The sequence below is a fragment of the Volvox carteri genome (assembly GCF_000143455.1).
Source record: "Volvox carteri f. nagariensis unplaced genomic scaffold VOLCAscaffold_13, whole genome shotgun sequence".
NCBI classification, from domain to species: domain Eukaryota; kingdom Viridiplantae; phylum Chlorophyta; class Chlorophyceae; order Chlamydomonadales; family Volvocaceae; genus Volvox; species Volvox carteri.
Window position 1 is genome coordinate 1116100 of NW_003307556.1, and position 16289 is coordinate 1132388.

General features: G+C 56.8%; 3 protein-coding genes across 3 annotated transcripts; all 3 read left to right on the forward strand.

The window, feature by feature from the left end:
• Nucleotides 1-389: 389 nt before the first annotated feature.
• Nucleotides 390-2543, forward strand: VOLCADRAFT_117102 (uncharacterized protein; the record flags this gene model as incomplete). The annotated part of the gene is made up of 3 exons (XM_002949108.1): nt 390-539; nt 1006-1101; nt 1395-2543. The coding sequence occupies 3 exons, from the start codon at nt 390-392 to the stop codon at nt 2541-2543; spliced, it is 1395 nt and encodes a 464-aa protein (XP_002949154.1).
• A 1303-nt stretch (nt 2544-3846) lies between these two features.
• Nucleotides 3847-8168, forward strand: VOLCADRAFT_89588 (uncharacterized protein; the record flags this gene model as incomplete). Its single annotated transcript, XM_002949109.1, has 8 exons — nt 3847-4049; nt 4318-4428; nt 4838-5051; nt 5336-5553; nt 6122-6243; nt 6859-7024; nt 7565-7622; nt 7974-8168. The coding sequence occupies 8 exons, from the start codon at nt 3847-3849 to the stop codon at nt 8166-8168; spliced, it is 1287 nt and encodes a 428-aa protein (XP_002949155.1).
• A 1659-nt stretch (nt 8169-9827) lies between these two features.
• VOLCADRAFT_120730 (uncharacterized protein) lies at nt 9828-15008 on the forward strand (the record flags this gene model as incomplete). Its single annotated transcript, XM_002949110.1, has 5 exons — nt 9828-9967; nt 10272-10377; nt 11062-11607; nt 12947-12988; nt 14286-15008. The coding sequence occupies 5 exons, from the start codon at nt 9828-9830 to the stop codon at nt 15006-15008; spliced, it is 1557 nt and encodes a 518-aa protein (XP_002949156.1).
• Between the last annotated feature and the right edge of the window lie 1281 nt (nt 15009-16289).

A 16289-nucleotide genomic window follows, 5' to 3' on the forward strand; every position in this document is an offset into this window, starting at 1 on the left:
AGATCGGGAAGTGGAACTATGACTACGAACAAGAATCTAACAAGTATGCGGCATTTATATGGAAATCAGTTACCCATTCTTGGGTTGGGTGCAGAAATCCGTATTTCAGTTTTGTTACTTGTTTCCTGTCACATGGACGAGCAAATTCGTGCAAGGCCGTACTGAACGTTACAAAAGAAACGGTTTGCTTACGCTGCTAAGAAACTGATTTACGCTTGTATGTAATATGCAAAGACACAACATTATCAAATGACGAAGGGAGTCAGGAGGTTATCCCTCTCCTCGAAGTGCTCGCGTAATAACCTGGGCTTCTTTTTGTGTTAACACACGCGGAGTAGCAAAAAATTGGATAAACATAACCTGCTTTTACTATCAAATAGCCAGGAAAAATGCCGCTCGACTTCAAGGAGGTGGAACCTGACCCCAAGGCAAAAGAGAACAGCCAAAAAGCAAAATTGGCAAACTTAGCGGAACGCAAAGGAAAAGGTCCTACTCCGCTGCACCTGGACAGCCAGGTTATCCCAACCCTTGTCAGGAAGGTGCGTGCGTGTCCCAAGGCCTGTGCGACTGTGGGCAAAACCATGCAAAACACATGCGTATGGGTAAAAGCGGCAGGCATGATCCACTGGAACAGCGGCTCCGAGCCTGACCCGACCGCCCGTCCACACAGGCCGTGCACCTTACAGCTCCTCTGCTCATCCTAAATGCACTAGTGCTTGTGTCGTTCTCTTGAGGCCTTCTCTGTCCATCCGGGGCTGTCCAAGCCTTACCTGCCGACGGCGGTTGGGAGTGGGTGGAACAGTCCGTATGCCTTGGCGTGCGGCCAAGTAGGGCAACCCGTATCGGAGTTGTGAGCGATAATCCTGACGGTCTGAGCAACTTCTGCATTACCGGACCCAGATGCCCCAGGCAGCTGAATGAACAAAGCTCGGTACAGCAGTTACCGACGGCAACCAGTCCATGCCCTTGCTGACCTTTCCTTTCCTCAATACTCGCTCCCATCAGATCGGTGACTGGAAGACTGGCCGCATCTCTCAGGCCATGTGTGAGGCTTACTTGGATCGCCACACGTTGGTTTTTGATCGGGAGCTGCTCACCAAAGTAAGCGGGGGGTATTACGGGTGTTAATCCTTGGGCAGGCCGGGGTGGGCTGAAGGGGTTAGTGCTAGGCGAGAGATGTGGGACTGCGGAGCGAAGTGAAGGTGAAGGTGAAGAGCAACGGATGCGCGGTGAAGGCACCGTTACTTCAGGCATTTTCCTTATTCCTCTTCCGAAATCCCCTGGGTTCCTGCGTCCACATCACATGGAACTCTTCCCATGGGTCGTCCGTGCTCCTGATCCAGGTCCTCCGTTTTTTGATGGCCTTATCCGTGCGTTCCCCCACCATCATGCAGATGTTTACGGAGGCGGACTACCAGAAGGAAGGCTCCTTGGACACACGCGCGCTCACCATTGCCATCTCCGGCCGCTTCCCCAAGCGAGAGCACACCAACGACTGGCGCGCGCTTGCAGCGTTGCTGCTGGGGCTGCCAGAGCTGGTGCTGGTGGAGGATCTAGAGGCGGCCATGATGCGAGCCAGTGCAGAGCGCCCTAGCCGCGGCACCTTCAACGGCACAAGCATCTGGTGCAGCCCACCACCACCGCTGCCGCCTGTACGACGGCCCACAGCCAGCGGCCGGGCATCGTCGGCGGGACGAGGCAAGGAGCCGTCGGGGGAATGGAACGACACAATGAGTCGGACAGCAGCGGCGGCAGCGATTGCGGGGGCGGCGGCGGCGGCGGCCAGCACCGTCCCTGGCGGCCTGGGTGCGACGATGCGTTCTGGCAGCGCCGGCGGCGCGTTGGACGTGGCGGGTGCACTGGCCGGCGGCGGCGTCGGCTCCACCACTGCCGCCTCCGTCAATGGAGTGGTGGGTACAACCGGCGGCTTGAAGCAGGTGACTCAGATCCCTGATGAGGAACGCCTGAATGCAGCCCTCATGGGCACCAGTGGAGGCGGCGCCCGCTCCACCTTTGGAACGCTGCGTGACTTCAACGAGTTTGCGAGGGGTCTCGAGGTGGCGCCGCAGCTCGCCACCGACGCACGTCCCGCCTCCTCCGGAGCCGCCGCGGGCCCGGGCCCCGGCAGCGTAGCCGACTCACAGCGCCTCACTGCGGCGAGGCTGGGGTCTCCCAAGGATACGGTGCGGGTGTGGGCGGCCCCGCTGCCTCCTTCCGCCATCTCCCTGCCGGCTTCCGCGCTGCGGACGTTGCGGGAATCAGTGCGCAGTACCGCCTCAAGTAAGCCTGAATTCGCCCGGGCTTTTAAGCCACTGGACTCGCATGAACTTGACCTGAAAAAGACGCTGGGCAAGGATATGGACATGGAAAAAAGCCTGTCACGTGTGGAACCCGTGCGGGACACCAGCGTACTGCCGCGCGCGGACTACGTGGCGTGGTGCGACTACGCGGCCCAGTGCCGTACATCACCGTCGGGGTGGTACAGCGCGCACCCGGTGGCAGCGATGCAGGACACGGGGGAGCACAAGTACCCGTGGTGCTGAATCAGGCGCAGACACATGGGCCTTGATCAACGCCCGTGGTCAAGGCAGGGAAAACTCCTGTGGCCGCCATTCATGCGTGTTTTACAGTCTGGGGTTGCAAAATTTTGTTTCAGGTTATCTTACATCTAAGTTGGATTGCTTACGAGGCGCTTCGCAAATGGTTGTCGAGGCTTCGCGCCGCCGTAAGCGGCGAATAGGCTGCTATCAGTGTATTAATCATAGATGCAGGTCATCAGTTACTTGCCACCTGGTATATGTCGCGCTGCAGATTGGCACTGGATTACATTAAGGAGCAGGTCTACGCGTGTGGTTTGGATGGTTTTGGGGCTTGCCAGTGCAATCTACCGTGCAGAAGTTGAGGCAGGTGGGCAGAAGTGTACAGATAGGGAAGTGCATTACAGGGTTGCGCGTGCTATCTTGTGGAAGGTGCGAGCGTTCCGTTCCATGTGCAGCGGAGTGGAATGGCTGCAGGAATGCAGTGCAGAGATCGCGAACGGTTTGCTGACTGCCCATCCAGGTAGTTTATGGATATGGTGGTGAGCTGGTGTGAGTACAGATTATGATTTCCATCGAAAAAATGCAGTGACTTATGGATATGGAGAACAAGTCGATGGCTGGCTCACACCAAACCGGGTGCTACATCATGAGACCCGGTACTCGGTAGGCTCCGGTGGGGTGAGGAGCTTGGTGCAGACGGACAAGCTGCGTGGAGCAGCCTGGGCGGGTAAGCTGCATGCGGGACTCTTTTACTGCAGGGTTGGTGGTGCATATAAAGCGTTGCCATGGCCAGGAAGCTCGTGCTGCTGTTGGCGGCCTGAATGGATCTTCACCGCAGATGCTATATCAGAAGCTGACAAAGGGTGTCCAAAAGGGGGTGGAACTGTTTGAAGTGCAGTCGCAGGACCTCCTCTTTACATTGTAAGCAATTGGAGCTCATACATTGCAAACCATTATGTCACTTTCGTAAGCCCAAGTGGTAGGCACCGGCGGGAGTGCGAGGCCTCGGCGCAGCACGACAGCATGGCAGCCATTGCATGACAGCCCGAAATCCTATAAAAATGCTAGATTATGTACAAGCATACCCTGTTTCTGATTTTTGTGAACACGTAACAAAATTGTACCATACCTGAGCGATCTTGGCTGCTCCTTCGGCCTCATATTTGTGCATGTTCCTCTGAGGCAAATGTTACTTTCGTACGCTATGCTAAACAGTAAAGTCCCGTATGTGTAACTATCACATCTATTATTGCCCGCGCTATGTGAAGACATGTGTAAGAGGTAGACGATGGCGTGAGGAGCGACCATGGCGAAGCCCAAGCTACGAAAGTTTGCATTACTAATAGTGTCTACTGTGCACATGGTTACTGTGCTGGACCTCGTGAATTCGTCCAAAGCCAGCCCGCCAACTCAGCTGCTGCTGGACTGCTTTAACGGAGGCCCGAATGGCATAGAGCCACTTCCCCCGCCAGCGGACTTCCATGATTTCCTGGATGGGGTGCCCGTCAAGTAAGTGGCAGATGTCCATCTGATCGTGTCATAGGTGCGCTGGTAGGTGACTTGCGCTGGCCTTGTGCGGATGGTTCGAGGATGCCAACAACCCAGGGATGGCGAGGTGCCCAACCTCTCGCTAACCCATAGCTGACTCCATGACCCACATTGACACTCCCGAGGCGGTGGGTCTGCTGGATCACCCAACGAGCTTCTTTCCTTTATTGAGCCCCAACCCGGTGGCCGCCCCGCCCCGTGCTGCATTTGTCCCGTCGCCTGCCTCCAGCTTGCGCTTGGAACGTGTATGGTGGTCTCGTAAGCAGTCTCAGCTACCTCTGACAATCTTCACTATGGCCACTCTGGACCGACTGCCGCTGTTGGAGGCGCAGTGCCACAGGTGAGGGAGGGCCCTGGAAAAGGAAAAGGTGACCGAAGCTCCAGACGTGACATTGCGGGACGTGGAGCGCGAAGGGCCTCGACCCTTACCAGCGCAAACGAATCTGTTCAGAACTTAGGAGCGTCTGGACGTCGTGTACCACGCATACCGAATGTTGTAGTCGTAACTCCGCCTCATGAAAACCCAATGTTGCGGTGTGGACCGCAACACAACTCCGCCCGCCTCGCATGCTATCTTCCCGACTGTTCCTCGCTGTTACCCCCCGGCTCCGGGCTCCCCCGGGCCTGTCCCCCAGTGCGATGGTGCCCCCTCTTTACACTTCCAGGTCCCCCGCCCCACCCCTCACGACATTAACCCCTTACTCCTTGCATGTGTTTCCTCCCTCCCTATCCCCTGTCCTTACCGGCAGTTACCCGGGGCCCCTCTCCGCAGCCCTCTACATGCCTTTGCTGCTACCGCCTTCTCCGGACTCCGTGGCTCGTAGAGGCAACGGCAGGCGGCAGGCTGCAGCGGCGGGTCGTCATAGCGGCCGCAGTAGCAGCACAACAGCATATGCACAGGAGGTCACGGCCGCGCAGCACCGCAACGGCCAGCTGCTGGCGGAGGCGCTCAGTAAGCTGCAGGTGGGAGGGGCAGGTCCGGCAGCAGCCGTGGTGACAGCAGCGACAGCGGCGCACACCCCAGTGCTGACATAACGCCCCTTTGCCCTCTCCACCCTATCATTCACCGCGCGAACCCCGATACACGACTGGAATCCCGTTCATCCAGCAGCTAAAGGAACCACCTCACTCTCACCCATCCACTGAGTTTTCCCATGCCTTCCACCATCCACATTGAATTCCCCCTTCACTTCCATTCATTCATCCATTCTTCACTTTCTCCGACGTCGTCACCTCCCGGTTGCCAGGCGGCCGTCTCCCGGCTGGAGTCCTCCCCCGCTGCGTGTTCACTGGTACTGGCCCTGTACACGGAGCGACTAGCGGACCCCGCCCTGGCTGCCCTCATGCCTACAAACGCACTGCGCAATGCCGCGCTGCTGCCGGTGCGCACCCCCCTGGCGGCCATGGTGGATGCGGACCTGTCGGTTAGCAGGAGCCTAGGGCAGCTGGCGGCCAATAGCAGCAGGTGGGTTGCTGAGTGATGTGATGGGCTGGGTGGTGGCATGGTCTGGGTGGCGGGGTGGGCTGGGTGGGCTCCAGGCGGGTTAGTGGGTGGGCGTGGTGGACAGTGATACCGGTGAGGGGTATAGTGGATCCCAACGAGGCACGGCAAGGAGGGGGAGGGATTACGAAAGGATGCGGGGGAAAGATTCGATAGAGGTGTTTAGGGTGGCCATTGGTTGGGTTGCATGGGCTGGGGCCGGTGGAAGGCTAGGGGGAAGAGCGGAAGCGCAGCGGGTTGGGCGGGCAGCGGGACGAAGTGGCGGAGGACGAAGGATGCAGGGATGAAGGGCCAGAGGGAACTGCAGTGGGGAGGGGGGCAGCGGGGGAGGCGACCATTCGTCTTGCTGCCTTTTTGGCCCGTACAGCCTTTTCGAAATAAGCGAGGAACTGCTTCCAAGTCAAACTCCGAGGCCGAGGCTGTGGCCTGTGGCAATCACGACGTCCTCATTCTCGAACTCGGTCGCTAGTCCACCGGGGTGTGTCCCCGAACTTGACATTTGGTGTTTCGCGGTTTCATGCTCGGATTTCAGGGTTTCGGAGCTTCTGGAGGGCGCTCGGGACCATCGGGTGTTGTGGGTGCTTCCGGCTTGGGAGACACGTCGAGGGCTGGACGACCACACAGCCAAGGTGGTAGTTGACTCGGCACTGGCAGGTACGTGCCGTATCATGCTATACGATATCGTACATTGTTGTATATTTTTGTTTGTAACCTTTTTCGTGAGCAATACTTGGGACTAATCTGAGAATGAACCGCAACGCTTAGGGCGGCCAGAAAGATGTTTGCGAAGTGGAGGAAGGAGGAAGGTGGTGTTCGTGTCGGCTCTCTGGCGGTGTTTAGTCGGAGGCCATGGGGATGGCTTACCGAAACCGCTTTAGATGATTGTAGTCAGGGATTTACAGCACACGAGTAAGTGAGCAGCAGGGTGCACCAGGCGACCAAATGACCTGTTTAATAACCACCCCCACCCGTATGCCCCCTCCTGCAACTGCAAACAACCTATTTGAATACATGCCCTTGAACACACACGACGTACACACACACACACACGTGCACGGGGACCGCAAAATCGAACCCCAGGCGACAAGACCACCTTGGAAAGGCTCTGGCGCAGCTCGGCAGCATGGGCAAAAGCGGTGAACGGTGGCAGCAGCAGCAGCAGCGGCGGCGGCGGCGGCAGTGGCGGACAGAGGCGCCTGTTGGGGGTTGGTACTCAGCGGGAACGTGCTGACTCAGGCCGGCACCTTCGTGGAACCGATGCGGCTACAGACGCTGCGTTCTCTGCGGAGGCGGCAGCCGGGCCCCTGCACCCCTTCGACGTGTATGACTTTGCCGGAGGACATGGACCCACCGACTACGAGCGCTTCTTCGCAGCGGATGTGCCGTATCCAGTGCCATACTCGGAAGGTTACGAGCCCTGGTTCGTAACTGCGAGGTAGGGGACCCTGCGGCGTTTCCTTCATGCTTCACTCCCGACCCATGCAGAAGGACTGGTAGAGAGATAAGGAGCAGTCAGGCGGCCGGGCAGGCGAAAAGAACGGAAAGACAAGCGCGCACCTTCCCTACATAGACGTTACTTGGAGAAGCGCGCGCGGATGGCCCCTGGGTTTGGGAGGCAGGGAAGGGGGTTGGGTCGAAGGCTCACGCGGCATTATGTCGAGTAAGGTCGTCATACGGCTTTCCGGGGTTCTATCCGCCAAGGCTGGACCGGGCAGGGCCGGGGATGGCTGCCCTTGGCCAGTGTCAGGCCGTCTAGCTATCACCTTCATCACCATCTTCACATCATGACAAGTGAATTCCAAGTGTGGCGGTTGATGGAACGCAGGGACGTGACGTTCCCGTACGACGAGCGGTTTCGGGGCTGGTACGCTGACAAGTTCAGTCAGGTGCTTCACTCTGTTCGGCGTGGCTTCCGGTTCTGGGTGCTTCCCGACGTGTGGATCATCCACCGACCGCACCCCCCGGTGGCCGCCAGGACGCTGTACCGTCACGAAGGGGGGGGGCCCTCGCAGGACATCGATTACTTGTCGGAGGTGAGGAGAGAGTGAGGGTGGGCGCGTGTACACGTGTTGGGCTGGGTGGCGGAGGCACGGCCTCGACGGAAATGTAAGTGGTCGGCAAGCAGTGGGGACGGACCTGCCGCGTGAAGGTGGTCGCCTGTCCCAAGAGGAGTTCCAAGACGCAAGTCCCATGCTACCTGATCACTGCTACTGTCGCCATTTCCTGCCCTCACGCACCATGTTTCACGCGCCCTCCCCCCCACGCTCACCGTCATACACATACATACATACATGCATGCATACATGCATAATAAACATGACATACATAACATACATGACTTTACATGGCATACATAATATACGTACACACCCACGCACCCGCAGCTGATGGTGCGCCGTTTCCTACCGCGCACCAAGTTCCAGCACTACGTGCTCCGGGTGCGGAACCTGGAGTACCGGGAGCGGCGCATTTTGGCGCGCCACGCAACCGCCTTCAAACCGCAGCTGGGCGCGGCAGCAGCGCGCTGCCGGGCGGTGCTGCCTTGGTGGCGACGAGGGCACGACCAAGGCGAGGTCTGAGGCTCTCGGAGCAGGGAACTGAGCTGAGCAATAAGCTGAGCTGGTGGGGAGGGTTATTGAGGATCGGCGTCAGGCCGCGGCGGTACGGTAAAGGAAACGCGGGGACAGGGGGTTCCTGAAAAGCTGCAGGACGGAGTGGCAATGGGAATGGATGTAGTGAGTCTACCACGTGAATGGCGCGGGAACTGCTTCCATTGCGTGTGGGTGATGCTGGGGCCATGGATTGCAGTGACGGCCGGGCCGCACTGCGCAGAGTAGGTTGAGTTTACCGAATGACTTAAAGCGGAGCTGAGCGGGACTGCGCGATGTGGCTGGGGCAGGCCAGGTGGAAGGCGGATCCGCACGAGACTCGCGCGCGAGCTAGTGGCCTCTGGAGACCTGCACAACTTAAGACGTGCAGTGTGGACTGGCCCATGGGTCTGGGGGTGGCCCCTGACGTCATCTGGAATTGTGAGGCTTCCGCTACGGCATGGGCATCGATCTTGACGTGCTGACTTGCTGAGGTACCTACACGGCTGTACGGAATGCGATGTGAGGATACACTAGGAGTGCGCCGTCTGGCACGAAGCGCCTGAACTATCATAATCAACGCTTATGTCGCGTACATTTCCCTTTAGGAGGGTCCAGAAGGTTATGACCATTGACCCCAACCGTTCGACACACATGTGGTGCGTTTTTGGTGGCTGCAGGTGGTTGCGGTTGTGGTTGTTTCTAAATCTTCAGTGTAAAAAGGACACTGTACATCGTGGGCTGAGTAGGAGGGCTTAAATGGTTTAGGAAAGGTTGTCGCCACGGCAGGGGCGGTTAGGTAATGCGGGTGGGTGTCGTTGATTGATGGAACAAGCAGGACAGCCTTTGGTTGTCTGAATGAGGACTCGTCTTAATGCGCTGTGTTGATATGGTCCAAGTGGGCTGAACCCTGCCACCATGGGGCAGGGGCTATTTATGCAGCTGTTTTGGGCGCAGGAAACCGGGCAAGAAGCATTGTGCCTGGACAAGCTGCAGTTGATATGGAATCATTCATCCTACACCTATATTAAGGTATCTTCCTAAAGGCCGGCAGAAATCTGTACGCCGATTTTCGAATATAGGGTTCTTCCTGGCCGGGACGCCTACTGTTGCTATCACAGATCAGATGCTGAATACATAACTATTTTCACGACGTCATCGCACCTCCGCACGCTTGCTGGATGTCCTTCTTTTACCCTTGTCTGTCCAAGCAAACACTACCTGTACCAACTGAACTACCAAACCGGTTAGGCATACTTTATCAACCAGAAAATATTTCTCTCCACCGACTAAATGGATTTCCTTATTGGATGCTCAATAAGCGATAGGTGGCTAGGATACGCTCTATATTTATGTTGATGGCTTTGCATCCTTCCAAGGGTTGTTAGCTTTGTGAGAATGTTTTTCAAGCGAGCTGTTGTTTATAAGTACGCGCGATCCAGCGTTGACCATGCACCTTCCCTGCCTGACTCACGGCAGCGAAGACGAGCAGTCTCGGCGGCGCCCTTATCGTCAACCCTGGTGACGGAGTCGAATAAATATTCCATAGCTTCAGACAGTATTAAACATGGCGGTACCGATGTATTCCTATCGCGTGGAGACTGCTTGGAAGTACTGAAACGCATCACAGACAGCTGCCTGGCGGTCAGCATGCACAAGGATGCAGCTGCATTTGCTGAAAACCTGGACGCTCATGGCGAGGCTAGCCTAATGTCTCAGGTTTTCGACGCGCTGTACGACGATGCCGAGGAAGTTTTCATGTCAAAGGGAGGATACGTCATTCCCAAAAGGTATTTCCCTTGATTGGATTTCATTAGCCATTCCGTGAGGAGAGCTATATTTATTTTCTGTGGGCTTCGCCCTTATAGGCTTGACTTGTCCACGGTTTGCGACAGGGTCGCACCTCATGTATCGTTGTGGGATTCCATGCGATGTGGGTCTCGCCAGCTACTACCTCACATGCCAAACTCGCCATCAAGCCATCGCTTTGGGTAGAGGGACTGCGAATATATCAGCACGGGTACGCAGGCCATGACGCCCTTTGCTCTGCCCTTTCATTACCTGTAACACAACCCTTCATCCTCACCTGTCCAGGGAAGCCGCTCTGGTGGAGGCCACTGGCGGCTCCCCTACTTACGGCGAGATCACCGGAGAGGGCGTGACGCAATTCCTGCGCAGAGTGCCCCTACGACCCGATGACGTGAGTATCCCCTTTCCGCCGTCGTGTCCATTCCCTGCGAGTTCCGCCACGTACTTTCACAGCATGTCTAATGAATCCACACGCACATGCATGCAGCGCCAAGCGCCTTCCCCCTTCCCCTCGGCCCCGCTCGGGACCTTCTTAAGGCCAATGCCTTTTTCCCCTTGGATGGAGGCGACAAGAACGGTAACACACCGCCACAAGATAAGGTTAAAAGCGCTTCACGATTGTCCCTAGAATCCCTATGGCTTTTAAGACCCTTAGGGCCAGTTCGTCAACCGGAACGAGGGTGAATCGTAAAGTGGGCCGTCCCCTTACCGATGAATGTTGGAATAGTTGACTACTGTGGCCTGCGAACCGACCAGGGGTTTGTGGAGTTGGCACCGCCATTGGATTCGGAGGAATTGCCCTTCGGATGAAACGACAAGGGCGCAACAAAGGGGAAGGCGGGATCACACAAGCCAGGAAAGTGGCCACGGGCGAAGGCATATCCCCCTGTCCCACACATTCATAAATGGTTGCCCCCGTTCCCTCCCTTCTCCACTCCCTTCTTCACTACCTTCTTCACTACCTTCTCCACTCCCTCCTCCACTCCCTTCTTCACTCCCTTCTCCACTCCCTCCTCCACTCCCTTCTTCACTCCCTTCTCCACTCCCTTCTCCACTCCCTTCTTCGCTCGCTCAGGTCCTGGTCGACCTGGGCAGTGGCCTAGGTCGCCTGGTGCTGCAGGTGGCCTGCTCCGCCAGGCTGCGCCGCTGTGTGGGCATTGAGCTGTCCGCCAGCCGCCACGAAGAAGCCTGCTGGGTGGCGGCGCAGCTGGCCCACCTCAACGACGAGCACAATGGACGCGATGGGCACGGGACCGGCCCATGGATCACAGGGCCATCGACATCCGATGGCGAGGTGGCGCGAACATTCATGCTGCGTCCTCATGGCCCGGGGACAGCCCCTGAATCATCGCTGGTTGCGATGGCTGAGGAGGACTGGATGTTCCAGGGAGGGTCCCATGGTGGTGGTCAGCGCGGGGGTGGGCTGCTTCTTAGTCCGGTGGAGCTGCGCTGCGAGGACCTGATGGCTGCGGACCTCGCCGATGGCTCCGTCTTCTTCCTGTGCTCCACGGCCTTCTCATCAGCCGCATGTCGGGCCATTGCGGAGAGGCTGTACTGCCACCCCAGGTTCCGGGTGCTGGTCACTTCGCGTGCGCTGCCCTTCCCGTCGCCGTTGACCCTGGTAGGTCGAGGTCGGAGGGGGCTGGACCTGGAGGGGACAAGGGAGATTTTAGCGGATTGGGGGGTTCGGGAGTTGAAAGAAATGGCTAGCTAGGCAAGGACGATGGGCGTAAGTCGGGATGGGTTGCCAGCTTGTCACTTCTCTGATTGGGTGGAGGAGCATGCAGGGGTGGGTTAGTGGCTCGAGTTTCGAGGAGAGACAAGGGGTTACAAGTGGGGGAAAGACGAACCACGAACGAGTGAAGCTGCTGCCAAGGAAAGAATGTACAAGAAGCAATGTGGGGGATTCTCTTGGTGATCGGAAGCCTAATGCACACGCGTGGTGAATGGCTCCCTGGGCAATATAGTAAGTGGATATATCTGTGCCTGTGTGCGGGTGTGTGTTTGGGTGCGGGTGTGTGTCTGGGCGTGGGTGCCCCTCCACATCTCCAACTGGCCATCGCAACGACACACACTATCTTACACACTCCGCGACCCGTCCTCCAGTTCCTCACGCTCATTCCCATCCGGTCTTCCCATTCTGATCCTCACCAACATTGCCCCCCCAACAGCTAGGCCAATTCCAATGCGGCTTTTCCTGGACTGCCGCCGGTGTCGCCTACGTGTACATCCGCAGTCTTGGAGAGGCCCCGGGGGAGGTGCTGGCGGCGTTCCTCTCGGCAACAACGATAAACTCGGTACTTGCTACTGCTGGTGCTCATGGCTGTGGTGAAGTTTCGGCGGTCTCAGCGCCTGGGGTTGGCTGCGGTGGAGGGGTTGCGTGGCTGCCCTCGACCTGCACCGTGCCGATGGTGCCGGGAGACCTCCTGGTGTGAGAAGGGCGCGGGAAGGACAGGTCCGACGAAGGCACACGAGCGTCATTGAGATGCGTTCGCAAAGCAGCTCAGCCGATAGTGGAAATGTGGGAAGGAAAGTGTCCCTGTTACGGAGAGGGAAAGTGGAGATTTGGGGGTTACCCGGGCGGGGGTTGGTTACCCGGTAGGGCCTTAGGGCAAGGTTGCCATTTCAAGGCGCGCGTGGTAAAAGCAGCACTGGCGTATCCCACAGCCTATTAACGCCTGTTATTCGACTTTATATTACTACGATTGGTAATATTAATTTTCATTTATGCCTGCGGATGGGGATGGGGGTTATTGCGGGCGATGAGCTCTAATGCTCTGTGTGCGCCGTGTGATTCTCTTATATTTGAAGGGGGTGAAGGCCGTACAAACTTTGGGGAGGTGAGGTGTGAGGAGGAGAAGGGAGGGGGGCGATGTGGAAATCCGCGTGTGGGTGTGGGAAGGGAATGCGGCGTGAATGCCCCTTACGGCGGCGCAGCAGTTGGCCCTCCTGCGGTTCAGGGAATGCCGCCGGTGGCACATTTCCCGCACAGGTGGCACATGGTGAGTTATCGTGCGACTAGCAATAGCCCTGATTGCCAGTGATTATGAACTCCGCATTGCATGAGATCGATCTGGGGGCAACCCTATAAGTAGCGGCAGCACTTCACACGCCAAGAGCTTTTGCCGCAATGGGCATAGCTTTGCAGGGCGCACACCCCTGCGGCCCCCATACGTTGGTGACCTATCAGCCGTTATGTAACGGCGTGCGGACTAGTTAGCGGTTGACGTTGACTTCCTACGGAACCATTATTGAATTCGGTTGTCCGCCACGAACGGCCAGCTAGGGACGGGCGGATGCAGTCCAGAGGACAGCAGTGTTTTTGTTTTTCGTGTCCGGCATGCCCCGGTCAGAGCCCGGTCAGGGCCTGGAAGCCCGCATTCATGCAATGTCGCATTTATGCATTGCGGGACCTTTAGCAAGGACAGGGTGCGAAGTCCGCTCCTCGCCCCATATGTTTGGTGTGTCGGCAGCGAGAGGACAGGTTAAAGGGGGGAAAGGTGGAGTGGTTGAACGCACGGAGAGCGAATGGGATGTGGGGCCCCCCGGTGTGATATGTGAAATGGGTCCTTGGGTCTACTGCGCTAGTCTAAACAATAGCGATACTCGCAGATAGACTAATCTGACGTCAGAATGTTAATGAGACTTTAATGGCTCATGAAATGAAGAAATACGGAGCGTGTCGAGGAGGGGCTTGGGTGTCGATTTGGTAAGGGTGGTTTCCCAATTTCAGCAGATTTTCAGAAGAGGATTTAACCCCCGCATCAGTTTTTGCAACACCAACGTGCGCGTTCACGCGGCCTCCTTGACGGTGACATCCTTTCGCTATTGAAGTGGTGGAACTGATAGTTGTCAGGGCGACGGAGGCACGCAAAACCCTGATCCAATATGTTCTATTCTCTACGTCCACATAACCCTGCCAGCCGCATCGACCCGCAGCCCACGGCTGCACCATGCGTATGCGTATCGGTGGGTCGCACGCCTTTTTAAAACCCGGTTGTATGCAGTTTTTGAAACCCGCTGAACTCGAACACTTTTGCGCTCGCTCTTTAAGTTGTAACACTTATTTCGCGTTTTTCTAATGCAATAGAAATATTGCAACTTGTTGCATGGTATGCATCTCCCGCCCAACCGGCATTCAGGACGGCGAGGAACCGGCACCGCTCCAGAACCAGAAGGTCGCACAAAGCAATGTATGGTCGCACAAGATATAGCCATGGTTTGACCAAAATAGTGAAAAGGAAGACACAATTGAGATAGATGCTCACACAACGCCACCATAACTCTGCTTGCTTCCAGGCTTTTACGGCGAGCTCCCGAGCGACGACAGTTAGGGTAGTCCGGCCCAGCAGGGCACGCCGGGAACAATTGTCGGTCACAAGCATGTTTACTGGAATTGTGCAAGGCACAGCCAACGTCACGGCCATCGACAGCAAGGAGAAATTTTCCTGCCTTGACATACGCTTTCCCCACGGCAAGGTGGATGGTATTAAGACTGGTGCTAGCGTTGCTGTTAACGGGACATGTTTAACCGTCACAAGGATTGACGGTGACACTCTTAGCTTCGACATCATGATGGAGACGCTACGAGCCACAAACCTTGGGGGGTTGAAGACAGGCAGCGTTGTCAACTTTGAGCGTTCAGCAAGGGTTGGAGATGAGATCGGTGGGCACAACGTGTCGGGACACGTCCATTGCACCGCGACGATTGCCGCCGTCGAGCAGACGGAGAATAACAGGCGCCTTACCTTTGAGGTCAGCAATACGGGATTTATGAAATACATACTTCCGAAGGGTTACATCGCCGTGGACGGCTGCAGCCTCACCATTGGCGAGGTGTGGGACAACAAGTTCACGGTGTACCTGATTCCCGAGACCATCCGCGTAACCGTGTTTGGAGTTAAGGGTGTCGGCGACAGCGTCAACATTGAAATTGAGACGCAGACTCAGGCAATCGTGGATACCACGGAGCGCGTGGTAGCACAGTACCTAGAGCGACTGAAGGGTCAACAGCAGCTCTGACGGCTGAGCCTTTGCGGCTGCCTTTGGCACTGTTCTCAGCTGTGATCTACTAAAGAGTGACGCTTCTGCAACCCGCCAAGCTCAAGGCCCGTGCTGAAATACTCGTCGCTGACGCTGGGTCGAGGCATCCCGTGTCGGCGTACCTGTTTCCTGGCATCCTCTCGCTTGGCTGCGCAACCAGTTCCCGCACTCTCGAAAACGGTGGGCCTCACGTCGTTCCGACCTTCAGCCAATCCTGTTAAACCAGGAGAGCGCAGTGGGGTCTGCGGCAGATTGGAAGCCGTACAACGAGCGCTGCCTCTTGGACGCGTTGCTCCTTGTTGTTTGCGCACATGGATACCAAGCAACAGTGCAATGATGCTAGGCAGTAGGTGTCAGCAGGCGCAATGCTTCAGCACATGCGGCTAGCCATCGCTGCATGCTGCCTTTGGCTTTTGGCGAGGCCCAACGGCGGCAAGCTTCCTATGTTTGTCCAGAATCACGGGTCCGATTTGGGGGTGATCAACCACCAGGCGGTGAGCTTGCAGGGGGCAACCGATGGGCGAAATAAAGGTGGAGGCATGAGGCTTTGCTGGACACGCAGATAACGCGAAAACAACTTTGGAGCCCTAGAGCTCCTGTATGCTACCTGCATGGGGGAATTGCCTACGTGTGCGCGCGTAAGGTTGTTGTTTTGTTTCGCATGTATTCATTTGGCGTTTGTTGTGTACATGACGACAGTAGCAGGATTGGATGCAAGGTGAGGCTTCCAAGGCATGCGTCTCGGTTAGGCAGCCGTGTATGGAAATGGGACCGGCAGCTTCAAATATTATGCTGCTTGCTGCGTCTTACGGCTGGAGCGCAAGTGCACGGGCTCGACGTTGAGCTGGCTGTTCGGCAGATGCAGGAATATTGCCATGGGCATGTGGGTCGTATATTGACCCTGTGTCCTTGATAGATGGTGGCGGTCTTCAGCTTTAGGTATTCCCACACAATGCCGTGTCGGGTCGATGGATATGCTCCCAGTTGTGATCTCGGGCTATCCCGCGGGTGAATTGGGGGGCTGTGGGGTAAAACGGCTGTGGGGTAAAACGTCATAACCGAACGAAAGCATTGCAAATCAGGATTTTGAACCCAGCACCCTGTGATCTGTCCTTATCTTTTCCGACGCAATGTCTTTTCTTATCGCAACGTGTGTAACGTTTTCAATATGGTGTTTGGGAGTTCTGGGCTTGCCGAGCTGACAGCCAGCGGATTGAAGAGTCCCGGGTTGCATGGCACGGTGGTCGACGGCAAGGCTGT